Source organism: Spinacia oleracea, chromosome 2, assembly GCF_020520425.1.
Source record: "Spinacia oleracea cultivar Varoflay chromosome 2, BTI_SOV_V1, whole genome shotgun sequence".
NCBI classification, from domain to species: domain Eukaryota; kingdom Viridiplantae; phylum Streptophyta; class Magnoliopsida; order Caryophyllales; family Amaranthaceae; genus Spinacia; species Spinacia oleracea.
The window spans coordinates 43,584,023-43,598,016 of record NC_079488.1 but is presented as its reverse complement, the minus strand read 5'-3'; the positions used below and the strand labels follow the sequence as shown (position 1 = coordinate 43,598,016).

Genomic DNA, 13,994 nt, shown 5'->3' with positions numbered 1-13,994 from the left:
CTTCAAAAGTTAGAGCAACAATAAGGGGAGACTCTTATTTAGGGGGCTCTTACTCTCTTTCTTATGCCACCTAAGCATCAACTCCAAATAAGAGCCTCCTCCTAAAAATTGTAGAAATTGGCCAACTCTTAACACTACCTCTTATTCTCTCTTACCCTATTATTTTATTTTATTTTCATGCAAAAATGTTGACATGGCACTAGCTCTTATTTATTGGAGCTAGCTCTTATTTCAGAATTTTTACTTACAAACTCTAATTAAGAGTCTTCCATTTCTCACCTAAGAGCTAGCTCTTAATTTTTCTCTCTCCTTAAGAGATACTTAAAAGCCTCCCCTTATTCATGCTCTTACGTACTCCATATTTGATAAGAAAACTCTCTATGTGCACTACTAATCAGAAAGAAGACTACAAAAGACTCGACCTTCTCACAAGATGACAAGATCATACTGCCAACACTAGTAATAATGATCATAAATTAACAAGCTAATACTGCCAAACTAAGCTGAGAATGCAAAACTACATTTATTTTCCGAGTGTTACAGAAATCACAGTAACAATTTCTGTAAAAAAAATACTTCAATTACATAAGAATTCTGGTGTGGTAATTGGCAAGAAGATATTATAGGTTTCAGGAGAAAAATAACAGAAAAAAAATCTCAGGAGGAGATTCATTATGAAGCAGCACAAAATCTCTTGTAAACGAAAGCACTGAGATGCTGATTTTTGTAGTAGCATCTGCAAACTATCCAAAAATGGATCTAAATCCCATCAATGCTTTAGAATGGTCTACTTTGTGAATACATTTTCAGTCTCTAGTTTTGACATTTGGGTAAACAACACCCATTTGGGGTCATAAAATTGTATGATCAGAAACAAAAATTCATCAATGCAGGGTATATCAACCAGAGTTGCTCGGCGGTAGCATCTCAAGGTTTAAGTGCCAATGCAATGCCGAATTTAGAGGCTGAATGAATGGCCTTCGTGTCATACTCAGCTGAAAATGTTAACAGTGACTTCGGCCTCCATTCACGCTGGCACAACATCCCGACCTTTCCATTGTCAGAGAAACGAGTTTTCACCAGTGTAGTGGGATCAACTACATGTGAGCTACCAATCGTAAATCCGTTCTCATAATTAGAAAATCTGTGAACCATTTCGGCTGCAACAGCTGTTGATGGCTTCACAGTGTGAAAATACGAAGCTTTAAGAGTCTGTCCTTTATCCATCCTGCATTTTCAGAACATGAATCATAATATAATAAGCAGCAGAGTTTGGATGTTAAGCAACAGTTATTGCCACAAAAAGAAATAATTTCAAGACCAGAGAAGGAAAGCAATAAACACGAACAATGATTAAAAGAAACCGGTTTGCAGCCAAAGGTTTCTTATGAAAAAAGCAAAAGGCTGGCATTTTCTTCAAATACAATAGATAACAAAGAATGCATATGAGCTTAGATTGATGCATCAGACCTAATATGTGAATACCGTAAAGTCCAAACTAGTCTCAGAATATATAGACTTGTATTCATGATTTGTACTTGTATTTTCAAAGCCATGCATAACAACCATGCTTCTCTTCATCTCCAGGACCGCCCTTTGGGAAAAGGGAGGTTGTGAGACAGAAGAAAGAGGTGAAAACTTGGGCCAATGATAAATGTCCAGAAAAAAAGTAAAAGTTTTCTGTCAATGCTCATCCCATAGTCTGATTCGTGCTTACAATTCACAGCATTCACATGTTAACCCAGCAGCTCATCCGTTTAGTCCACTTAGAAACAATTTTAACCTATTTAAACAAGAGTCAGTTAATCATTCAGACTCAACCCCAAACTCCAGACTCGGCTATATCAACTTTCCACTAACTTTTACCCACTGTTTCATTATTCAGACTCACACAAGGCTATCCCTGTTTTCTCACCTCAGACTCACCTAAACTCCTAAAAAAAGATATTTAGTAGGATAAAGTGTGATGATATGGCTTGATTTGATTTGGTTGGAGGAAAAAAGTGGAGTCATGAGTGAGTCTTAGATTTCAAACCCACCTCCAGACTTGTAGCCTTTTACCGCATAATCCCAAAAGTCCGGCTACAGAGTCCCTTTCATACTCCCCTCCAGACTAGGGATAAACTCACCCTAATATCTATCAAGCAACTCCAAATTGCTAAACCTTCTCTCAGACGATACGACCAATCAAGTAAACTGATTATCATTTGTCTCACCAGCTGGCATGAAACAACTTTCTATTGAATTAAATAGCAACTCACCCCTAACCCCTGACATCTATCCGGAAAACAGCAAATGATATCTGAGAAACAAATAGTGGCTACACAGAGTTTGGTGCAGTAAATGTGGTCATTTGAGACATATGGAGACCAAATCATCTCTTACACCTGACTAAAAGATGAGCGCTTGAGAAGAGTAGATGATTAGCTGGATAAGTGGTTCAGCAAGAAGTATATCAGCAAGGTTCTGAGTGCTGACACAGAGGACTTGGTATAACAACCCACCAATTTTAGGAGGAATTACATAGTTTCCTGGCTATTCTAACTACAAATCACTCATTTTACCAGTCCCAGAGAATTGAAAGAAGAGCACATAGAGCAAGTTAATTTTATTTTATTCTCATAACAAATAGGAAGTGAGGAACTTACAAAACTATATATTCATGAATCTCAATTAATCCAGAAGCTAAATCAATTAATTGCACATTAATCACGGAGACAGGTAAATCTTTATACACAAAGGAAAATAGAAATGACATTATACATACAGTATAAGGGCCGCAGAAAAATCTGGTTTGTTGAAGGTAATCCCAGCATTGTATTTGGTGAATGAACCAGATGCAGAATCAAACGCCATCTCCCCACCCAAACTGATGTCCTCATTGCCAATGGCAGCATTGAAGTCCAGGGTAGGACTAGGATTCAAGCTAACACTTGAGTTCACTGCAGCATGATAATTCCGGTAGTGCACATCTAGCTGTATCAATACATACAATATCAGGCATTAGGCATACATCTAAAATAAAACTATATATTCCACACAGCGATATAAAACACAAATATATAATTTTTAAAAAGTTGAACCATTAGCTCTCAAATCTTGAAATGTCGCGAAGTTGGCTGGCAAACAGGTACAGAAAAAGATGAATTCTAACAATCAAATTAGGAAAGAACCTAAAACCGAATGTTTAAGTGTTTAGTTACCCCCTGAATTTACATGTCATTCCCTTTCTTTATGTTTACAAAGTGTTAAATAAGATAATAAAATGAATGTATCCATGTCTCTTTTAAAATCAAAGTTCTATGTAACAGAATGGACAGATAAACAAGGGCCAAGCCCGCCTTCACAAGTTCACAGCACCGAGGACAGTATCAGATTGATTGAATACCTTTAATACATAAAGTACCCCAATCATGCTACTAAGAGCCACTGAAGTCTGAAGGTATGGGGGAAACAAAATCTGATTCTGGTTACAAACACTTGCAAATATGGGATGGATAATGAGCGCTCAATTCAAACTCAGTTACAGCCCACTAGAGTTCACAATTCTGAATGATTTCATATCTGATCAACTTAAAACAGGCAAGAATTAGTAGACCCCAAATATAGATGCTTGTGATATATAGGCTCCTGACCCGAACCCTCTGGAGGAATGAAAGAGTTTGAACAAGACCGATTCAATCTAGAGTAGTAATTCAGACAAGGTACGTAAATTAGAGCTGAATGGCAGTAATCCATGATAGAGAACACTCAACAACACTAGAGCTGAGAATACATGACAGGCTCTGACCTCTGTAGAGCCCTCATAGGATCCCACTTCTTGAAATGTCAACATTTTGACACGAGAAAGGAAGTTCTGGCGCCTTAACCAGTTAACCCAGCTATAAAAGCTTCCAGCAGAGCTGAAGTTGGGTCATGTAGAAGCTTTCCTCAAAGAACCAACTCAACCAACTGACCAACAGACCAAGTCAAGAAGTGGCAACGGATTAAGAGAAGTGTAGAACAATGGATGCTAGAAGTTAAGAACAAGAGTGAAACCCCAAAAGAGTAACATTTTTTAAGGAATGCACAGATTATGGTTTTATGAGGAAATAGAATTGGGGAACATGGATGGAAGGGATGCACACTTTTGCAACAGGTGTGTGTTATTTTCTTCATGGTCCTCCGCTTCTGTCACTTATTAGTCCCTTTCTTCTCCTTTTAGGAGGAATGGTGGAAGAGGCAATTTTACTTTCTAAGTCTGGAAAAAAGTTCATGCCTTAAGTGAGTTAAAGTAAATGTTCAAGTAGAACAAAAACATCAAACAATGAAAGGCTGCTAACAAAAAAAGAGAGACAAAACCCCCTGGCTCTTGCGCCTATTTCGTCTGCAATTAACTATAGTATAAAATGGAAATTTTAATGCATAGTTTCCTTCTTCTGCACAGATAACTTGCATTTTAGAACATGTACATGCACAGTCCGCAGGACGACAATCATCTTTTCAGTTCAAAGTTCTCAATGCCAATTTTCCACTTATAATTTGAAATGTATGGATATGTCAAATAAACAAGGATAAGCAAACAAAAAGCTAAAAGGAAAAACATGTAGACCTTCCCAGATTTCTGATCAGGAATGTTGAAGCTAAGAGCTGTTTTGATGCCAGGCAAAGCTTCATCGTAAGTTATTTTTGTGGCAACCTACAGAACGAAGAAGACCAAAATTTGTCAGTGCGGTCATATATGGAGCATCAGCAACATCCTACTCTAGGTCCAGGATTACCGGATAAATGTGAGCTTCACATGCATGTACATGAATATAGTCAAGGGGTTAAAACAAATAATAGAACAGAAAAGAAATGGATGCTTGAATAACACAACATACTTACATATGAATAGGTATCAACTTTCACATCAACTGTAGTTTTCCCACTCCTATACTGTGTACTTATATCACCAACAAAGATTTGGTCCTTCTTGACACCTGTGGCTGTCAAACCCTGCTTACAAAACAATTACAAGTTTAGAATACCATAAGAATTAACAAGCACTATTCATCCATACGTAAGACCATTTCAAGTAAAGAGACGGTGCTTGATATGAACTTATGAAGTACACCAGAAATCTCACAAAAGACAGCATGCAATCTATTGTTCCATTCACAACCTGGTTTGGTTGATATACAATCTCATGGAAAAGCGAATCCGTGAAGAAGAAGCACAAGATGATAGCCAAACCAATTGCTTTAACGGCCCACTAACAATTCATCCATCTAACTTCTCCTTTATATCCTTATAAAATATTCCCCCAATCCCAATTTGTTTAACCCCTTGCAGCTTGCATGCCATAAAGATATTATAGAGCTCACATCATTCAACAAACTCAGTTGAATATTGCCAACATCAACCAAACTTTAACTTCAGCACTGTGTTGGGAGCACACACTTTTTTTTTTTTCGGGGGGTGGGTAGAAATATAGAATCATAGAAGAAACGTAGGAGATCCAAGTTTAACTCTGAAGAGGAAGGTTGTCAGTGACAACTTATTGTCGGAAAACAATGGAGAGGGAAAACCAAATTCGTGTTTGTGACTCGTGAATAAAATCTCCAATGACCAAGTTGGAGCGTGGATGCTAATCATCCAGGCCAGCTGAGTACATGGTATGCTTAAAATATTGTTAATCCTCATAAAAAAATATTTTCAAGGTGGTAAGTCATTGTTAATTCTAATTTGCTGATAAGTAACAAACAAAGAAAATAATTCAAATGTCAACATCTCAAGTTCTCTTCATGTTATGTGACTTATGTCCTACCGGCAAGCATTCCCTCCTCGACCATGATTGATCATCCTTCCTGAAATCCGATGCATCCCACCAACACATAGAACATGTTCCTCCTTCTTCGCCGTTTTCATGGTTAATGCCACATTGTATAACTGCTGACCAAGCCTCATATCACTCCACTTCACGCTCAGTGAGAAGTCATGTATTCCTTTGGACAGGGCAAGATGTACAACGAACGTTCCGGTTTTAAAGTAATTGATTTGGGTAATTGGATGAAGAACAAAATGATATTAACTTAATATATTGACCAAAAAGATAAATCAGAATTTGAAAAGATTGTCAATAAATCGTTGAAAAGGTTAATTGTGAATGGGGTTGGGAATTAATTTAATGAACTTGCATTGATTACTACTCCATACCAATGTCTTGTTTTAATCGATACATTCCCCCTTATGTAATCAATAGGGCAGTGAATAGATTTCTAATTTTTTTTTGAATATGATGATGTTTTTAATTATGGAATGATCCTTCGTAATAAATAAAGAGTGCAATGAATCCACCCTCCTTTTTTTTTGACAAAAGGCCTTGCACGCACAAGGATAACTTTTACCCAGTTTTTTTTGTAACTTTTACCTAATTTTTTGCAACCTTTTTTGATCAACTTTTATATATTTTTTAAAAAAGTTGATAGATAAACATTTTAAAGGGTTAAATGAATAATTTTATACATTATTAGCGATTCTGAAGAAATAATTTTTATTAATATGAAAAATTTCATCACTAAAAAATTGATAACTTCTAGACATACAAGGGTAACTTTTACACATTTTGAGTAAACTTTTACTCTGGTACACCACTTGTAAACAAGAATTTCTGTTTTTTTAATATAAGCCTTTTCGTATCATTTCAAACGTTTGGTTGTGATGTTTTTTTTCCAATAAGATACGTTTAAGGTGTACATGATTCTCGAAAATTAATATAGTAAGTTTATAAAAAAGAAAAAATTACTTTAAATAATCCAACCTTTTGTCGATTTTCCGTTAATAACCCAACCTTCATATTATTATATAATAATCCAACCTTTGTACCCCATTAATTTTTATTGCACCCAACAGGTCACCAACCCAATATAACAGGTAACCGATACACGTGTCATTCAATCATTCGTTATGATTTATTTTATTTTTTAACTTTATTAACTTTTCCCTTTTTCATCTTCCTTCTGGTTTTGGTCTTCATTCCTCGCTATCCCTCATGCCTCCAGTAGCAGCGACATCTCCCCCCTCTTTTTCCTCCACCGCTCTACATTCCCTCTACTTCTCCTTCACCCTCCGCCACCCTTACTCAAATCCAACAACTATTATCATCATCATCAATTGATCATCAAAATCATTAAATTCATCAATTGATCAAAATCAACAAATTCATCAAAGTCCACCGCAGCTATTAGCTTGAATCATCTCATCTAGTATAACCAAACCCAGTAACTGAATCCCTGAAATCGCTTTCTAAAGGTCCGAGTGATAGTCAAGTCGACTCGAGAGCAGTTATGTTCCTTGCCATATCTGATCTTATGAACTCTTTTCTCTCTCCTTAACTTTTGGCTCCATCCATCACTGATGGATATAGGATAACGCTAATTATTTATTTTGTTGTTGAATTGTTTGAGCTATTTTGTTTTGTTTTAATTAGATACAATTTGAATGGTATTACCGTGGGTTTTTTTAATAAATAAATTGGTTTGGATAATTGGATGTTTCATTGACATGTATATTTGTTTATGTTATTCAAAAGTTAATCTGGATTTATGGAGGTTGATAGACATTTTATGAATTATACAAGGGAGCGGCAAATAATTGGTGGTTTGGGCAGTCTTAGTTTTAAAAAGCGCGCTTTTTTGCGCTTAAAGCTCGGAAGCTCAGAAGCTCACAGCAAAACGCTTCTGCCAGCTGAAGCCTAGCGACATACAAGAAGCGCGCGCTTCCTAGCGCTTCGTTGCTTCTGCGCTTCCTAGCGCTTTTGCGCTTCTTGTAGTCTGGGCACATCTGACCCTTCTTTTTTATAAAAAATGCCACGTGACTCTAATCTTCTTTTTAAAGTATCACGTGATTTATTTATTTTTTTAAAAGCGAATATTTGGGAAGTTTTTGAAAATCCTAAGTGCAATTTTCTCCCGTAGCCCGATTTTTCTAGCCTTCTCGCCGGATTTCTCCCGTCGGATTCTAAACTTTTCATTCATCGTTTTGATCTTTTTTTTTTCATCTTTTCTTTCCATATTTTCTCCATATTTTCTGAACTTTTGAAATTTTATTATTCCTTTCTGGGTGCGCTTCGCCTACGAAAAGCGTGTGCTTTCGCTTTGCGCTTAAGCTTCAGGGCCCTTTTGCACTTCAGTGCGCTTCGCGCTTTTTAAAACTAAGTGGGCAGTGATGGCGTTGTGCTCTAGACCTTGTAGTTTGGGCATTATTACGGTGGTATCAATTTATGATATTTTGTGTGGGTTATTTGTCTATGGTTAGTTACTGAAGGGCGGCGGCTATGTTACTCCGACACTCCGGTGGGAGGTGGGTGTCGGTGTCGACACGACCCGATCCGCGACACGACACTCGACACATGTCCGGGGAGGTGTGGACACCGGTGTCGGAAAAGAGTCTGAATTGCATTGCAGTGTCGAAATCGGCGATCCGGTAGAGTATTAAACCCTAGATCTGAAAATTGAAGGGTTATACGTTCGATTATTTGTTGGAATGATAGGTCTTTTGTTCGCGAGGATGAGGCGAGTACAAAGGTGAAATTTTTGTCGTCTCCGGCGACCATCTTGCCGGTCAATTTGCCGATAGCCGTAGAAAAGAGGAATGAAAACTGTGCTGGTGGTGGTTTGTCGGTCTCCTGTTCTTTTCCTCTTTCAATAAAATAAAAATAAATAATTAATGGTAAAGGATAGGGAATCTGAAAAAGGTAGGTATCCTATGTGGTAGGTATCCACATCTGCCACATCAATATGGGCACATGGCTACTTTTCTCAGTGTTTGTTTTTGTTTTTCTTCATTTCTTACCATTTTTTTTTTAGTAACCCACGTGCCTGACTATTTGGTTTCTTTCCTTTCATTTTTTTTTCTTCTGTTTTTCATTTCTTTTTTTTTTTTCAATTTTTTTAATTTTAACAACTATTTTTGTATTTTTAGATAAAGTGTCGCTTTTTTATCCGACACTTTGTACCGGAGCCGTGTCTAAAAAATAAGTCAAGACACTCCTTTGACCGTGTCGGAGTGTCTGCAAATATTTGGATCGAAGTGTCAGATACTCCGACACCCGTTTCCGACACGACACCCGTGTCTGAGTAACATAGGGCGGCGGTGATTGTGGTCTTCCATGATCAAAATGCAGAAGAGCAAAGAAAGAAGAAAGGTCAATAAAATGCAATGCAGAGAAAAATAAAAATAAAAATAAAAAGTTGACCTTCATAACCGGTTTCCAGTCATTTGGGTTTAATAAAAGTTAATGGGGTGCAAAGATTGGATTATTAGATAATAATCCAAAAGTTAGATTATTAACGAAAAATCGTGAAAATGTTGGATTATTTAAAGTAATTTTTCCTTAAAAAAAGTAGAACCCAACATTAAATATTTGACGCCATGAATATAAAACTTTCCATTTCCCTTATATATACCTAAAATATTCCTAATACCCTCCCTATCAAAATATTTTAAACAAATAAATCAATTGCCAATGAATATTCAATCTAATGTGGAAGCTATTGTTGAAGGCTTGAAGTTAATGCTCCACTGATGATCAAAATGGTGTAATAAATGATCAAACTTACTACCCTAATCATGAAAAATGGTCAAATGGGAGATGATATTCGAAGAACACATCTTTCACAATAACATCTTTCGTGTGTTCTTCGAACATCATCTCTCATTGACCAAATTCATCATGACTTGGGTAGTAAGTTTAATCATTGACTACAACATTGTGATCGGCATTTGATGCAATATCCATCAGCAATTGATTTTATTTGTTTAAAATATTTTGATGGGGAAGATACTCGGAATGTTGTATAAGGGACATGGTAAGATGTATATCCATGATGTCGGATATTTAACGTCAAATATTAAATATTGCTTCTAGTTGAGTTCGACTTTTGAAAAACTTACTATTATTCCAAGAAATGTACAGTTTAAACGTATATTATTAATTTTTTTTTTAAAATAATACAACCAAACATTTGAAAAAATACGAAAAGGCTTGTATTTAAAAAAAATGAGGGTGGATTCACTGCACTCTTCATTAAAAAGGATTATTCTATAATTAAATACATTATGTTCAAAAAAAAGTTAAAGAAATTGATTCACTGCACTATTGATTACATAAGGGGGAATGTATCGATTAAAGCAAGACATTGGTATGGAGGAGTAATTAATGCAAATGCATTAAAAAAAAAATCCCAACAATCAACAATTAACTTTTTCCACGGTTTGCTAACAATCTTTTCGAATTCTGATTTAACAATTTATTTTTTTGTTCGATAAATTAAGCCAACATCATTTTCTTCTTCATCCACATGCCAAAATCAAGTACTTTAAAAATGAAACGTTTCGTTATGCACTCAGACCCAGACTCCTGTCGGTACGACATGACTCTGACACTAAGCATGAAGTAAAGTGATATGGGGCATGACCAGTGAGTTATACAATATGACATTAACCATGAAACATTGAAGAAGCGGGAACATGTTCCATGTGTCGGTGGGATGGACACACGTTGCGTAGTGCAACAACCATGGTGTGAATATAATACATTTTATTTCAAGAAGGACGAACAATCATGGCCGTGGAGGGAATGTTTGTCCGTGGGGCGTAAAATGAAGAGAACTTGAGATGTTCACAGTTCATATTTGAATTATTTTCGTTCTTTGTCATTTATCAGCAACTTAGAATTAACAACTTAGAATCGGCAACTTGAAACGCTTAAAACAAGGTATGCTAAGTCATTTACAACATCTCAAAAGCAGATACTAAGCGGGGAAGTCATGCAGAACTTCATTTTCATGGTAAGAGACCAATTTAAGCTAGAAACAACACATACCATTCCGTTGGCACTAGGCACTGATAAGGTAAATTTGTGATCGAAGTTGTAATCTTTGGTTAAGACATCTGCAAACAAGAAAATGCCATATCATTAACAAAGGGGGTTTCTGAATTAGATGTACCAAAAATTTAATGTAGTATGTTCGATATTTTTCTTCACTTAATATTGATTGCCACTGAAGACCGAAACATCAAAAATACCCAGTAGGGGAGACGATGCATTATCTGATAACTAGTAGGTTTTTACGGCTAAAGAATAATTTAAACATCCAGCATTTTCACACAACCAAAAATTAAATTTCAGACGTAATACAATGTCAGAATAAGCATACTACAAACTAGGCTTCTAGCAGGTATGGTAATTCCAAAAACTTATCCGTCTTATCTTTTCCTTCTTATTCTTATCTGAAAAATTATACTTTATTTTCCAGAAAATTTCAGATCTAGAGTATCAGACAATTGCTTCATATCAAAATAAACAAGGAAAGTAGTTAAGCATATCATTCCCAGTTTCCCCACACCAAAGGTGCATCCGTGTATATAATCCAATCAAACAAATTTACTAGAAATAAGCCATGTAAGAAAACGTAAATTTAAAGCACGAGTTCATGAAAAAGTACATGTTCCAACTCGGAGCACACCAACTCACCACCATCTCCAAGAAAATAATACTCCCTCCGCTCTTTCCTGAGTACTCACAAGACTTGCCTTTTTCGGCTGTTTGTGAACATTTACAACACTTCCCATTTTGGCATGGGAACACTAATTATGCATTGTTTCTCTCTCCTACTAACCTCACTAGTATCAATAATTTATTGTTTCTCTCTCTCACTAACCCCACTTACACTAATTCTTTATTATTTCACTCTTCCACAATCAATTAAAATATTTTCATTAACTCTATTTGCCTAGTATTTCATTCATTTTCATGTACTGTCTTTACAGTTTCCTAAAACTACACGGAAACACAAGGGTTGCGAGTATTTAGAAACGAAGGGAGTAAAGAAAAATGCAAGCTACAATCGGGATCCAGGAGAATGTGCAACGCTAAAGCTAGTGTTAGATTTGTAACCATCTAACACTAGCTTTATCCAGGAGAAAGTTGCACATTCTAAAAAACCAAAAACAAGGAGAGATAACACTACGCACTACAACAACTCTATATTGAAGCTGGACTAAGTGTTAGATTTGTAACCATCTTACTACATGCATCCTCAAGAAATTCAAGGTAATCTAAGTCTCAATTGTTTCAGTATTGATCAACCCTGTGTCTAACTGTCCACCTAAGAGAGGGGATGAAAGAAGAAAAATCTTTAACCCACACCATTCTTTTTTCATTATAGATTTGTGGGACTTAAATTCCATCTTAGTGTTCTTGATTGCAAAAATGACTTATCTAACAGACTAGTTTGCAGAGATAGTGGCTCAAATAATAATTCCTATTCCCATGACTCAAAGCCCAAAATGATTCCGGTGACAAATACACAACAGGACCTCATACATTTGATGGTTCAATAGCCTGTTGTGTTCATGGTATCCAGTAAGTCATTCAGAGCAGATGAATACATGATAAAAATTTCAAGGTAAGTTTTCAATTAGCAATTTACTTTTGTTTCAAAAAAAAGATAACCTATCAATATCAACACACATGCGCTGGCGGTGAAGGGACTAAATCCGAATATGGTCATGATGGTGATTGCTTATGCACTAGAATTATCATACTGTAATAACTATGAAGTATGAAGTAACCTCACGCGAAAACTCCGATCTCAAAGTTTTATAACCAAAACATCCCAAATGTAAATCATCAATTTTCATATTACCACGGTAACTGATATACCCAAAGAGCATCAGACAATGACAAGTCGTGATCGAACTTTTAATCCCTATAACTAATAATCGTATTCTGCTTCAACTAGGAGTCATAACAAGTACTTTAAGTGGGTAATCTCAAAACAAATTGGGCAACATTTTGTTCAAAAAGATCTCACAATATTTTTTGTGCAACCATTATATCTCAAAATGGTAAACAGTTTCACCTAAGACTTGCTACTCGAATTCATTCACTCACCGAGAAGACTAAAAAAATATTAACTAAGCATCAAACTCATTTTTCCTAATGTATCATTCCAAACACATAATAATTGGAATATGTCCAGAAAATCAACTACTCCCGCTCTAATAAAATGACACTAAACCAATTAGAATCACACTATTATAATATACACAAAATCTAAACTAATCAACACAAATGTCAAAAAACCAATTGCAATTACAATTAAAATAATAATAATTCCAATTTACCTCTGGCTTTCTTGCCAATATCAATAAATGGAGCAGGAGCCATCTCTTCTGCTGAAACTATGATTAATCAGCTAGTTCCTACAAAAAAGAACGCGTAAAATTTAGCTTAAAATCAAAGCATTTATCAAAAACAGAATAGTTCAACTTCGAATTTGAAATGAATCAATAGATTGCGGCATTTTCCGAAAATAAGCTGATTCATTTGCTCATCAAATTGAAAAAAATCCACTAGTAAATCTCATATATAATCACACAAAAATTACACTAAAACTAAGAGAGACAACCAAAATGAGAGAGAAGGAAATCAATGGAGATACCTACGAGATAGACGCCGCCGACGGTGACGGCTGAGAGTGAAGTGCGGCGGGGTTGTTCAGTCGAGCGCCGCCCTGAGGAAGTCGGACGTCCTTTATTCCCTCGTGTTTCTTTGGGTTGAGGTTTCACAATCGAGCAAGGGCCTTTGAGGTTTCTATTGGGGTTTTTCTTTATTTGTGGGTCGTTGTTTTAAAAGACAACTTCACTTGTAATGGACTCATTTATAATGGGAGAGTATAGTGTAGGCCCAAGACATGAAGACATTCGAAACCTTCCACGCCATATTATTCCTACTTTTTTTTTTTTTTTTTTTGATCTCAACGAGTCACTGCCTATTTATATATTTCTTCCCCGTTTTTTTTTTTTTTTTTGAATAACCCATGCAGGAGAGATTAATTAACTAAATAACTACGTATTCAAAAGGTCTTGTGCGCACAAGGTGTACAATAAATTTATTGTACACCAAGATAACTTTTACTCATTTTTGTGTAACTTTAACCTAGTTTTGATTAACTTTTATATTAGTA

General features: G+C 35.9%; 1 protein-coding gene across 2 annotated transcripts; it reads right to left on the bottom strand.

The window, feature by feature from the left end:
• Window positions 1-499: 499 nt before the first annotated feature.
• Window positions 500-13,664, bottom strand: LOC110798762 (mitochondrial outer membrane protein porin 4). Of its 2 annotated transcripts, none has more exons than XM_022003960.2 (7): window positions 13,474-13,664; window positions 13,153-13,230; window positions 10,847-10,914; window positions 4,867-4,977; window positions 4,592-4,678; window positions 2,768-2,976; window positions 500-1,228 (listed from the first exon to the last, which is right to left on the bottom strand). In XM_022003960.2, the coding sequence occupies exons 2-7, from the start codon at window positions 13,193-13,195 to the stop codon at window positions 928-930; spliced, it is 819 nt and encodes a 272-aa protein (XP_021859652.2). In that variant the 5' UTR covers window positions 13,196-13,230; window positions 13,474-13,664; the 3' UTR covers window positions 500-927. The 2 variants fall into 2 exon arrangements, with proteins under 2 accessions (XP_021859652.2, XP_021859651.2); XM_022003959.2 differs by having other exon boundaries at window positions 13,470-13,663.
• Between the last annotated feature and the right edge of the window lie 330 nt (window positions 13,665-13,994).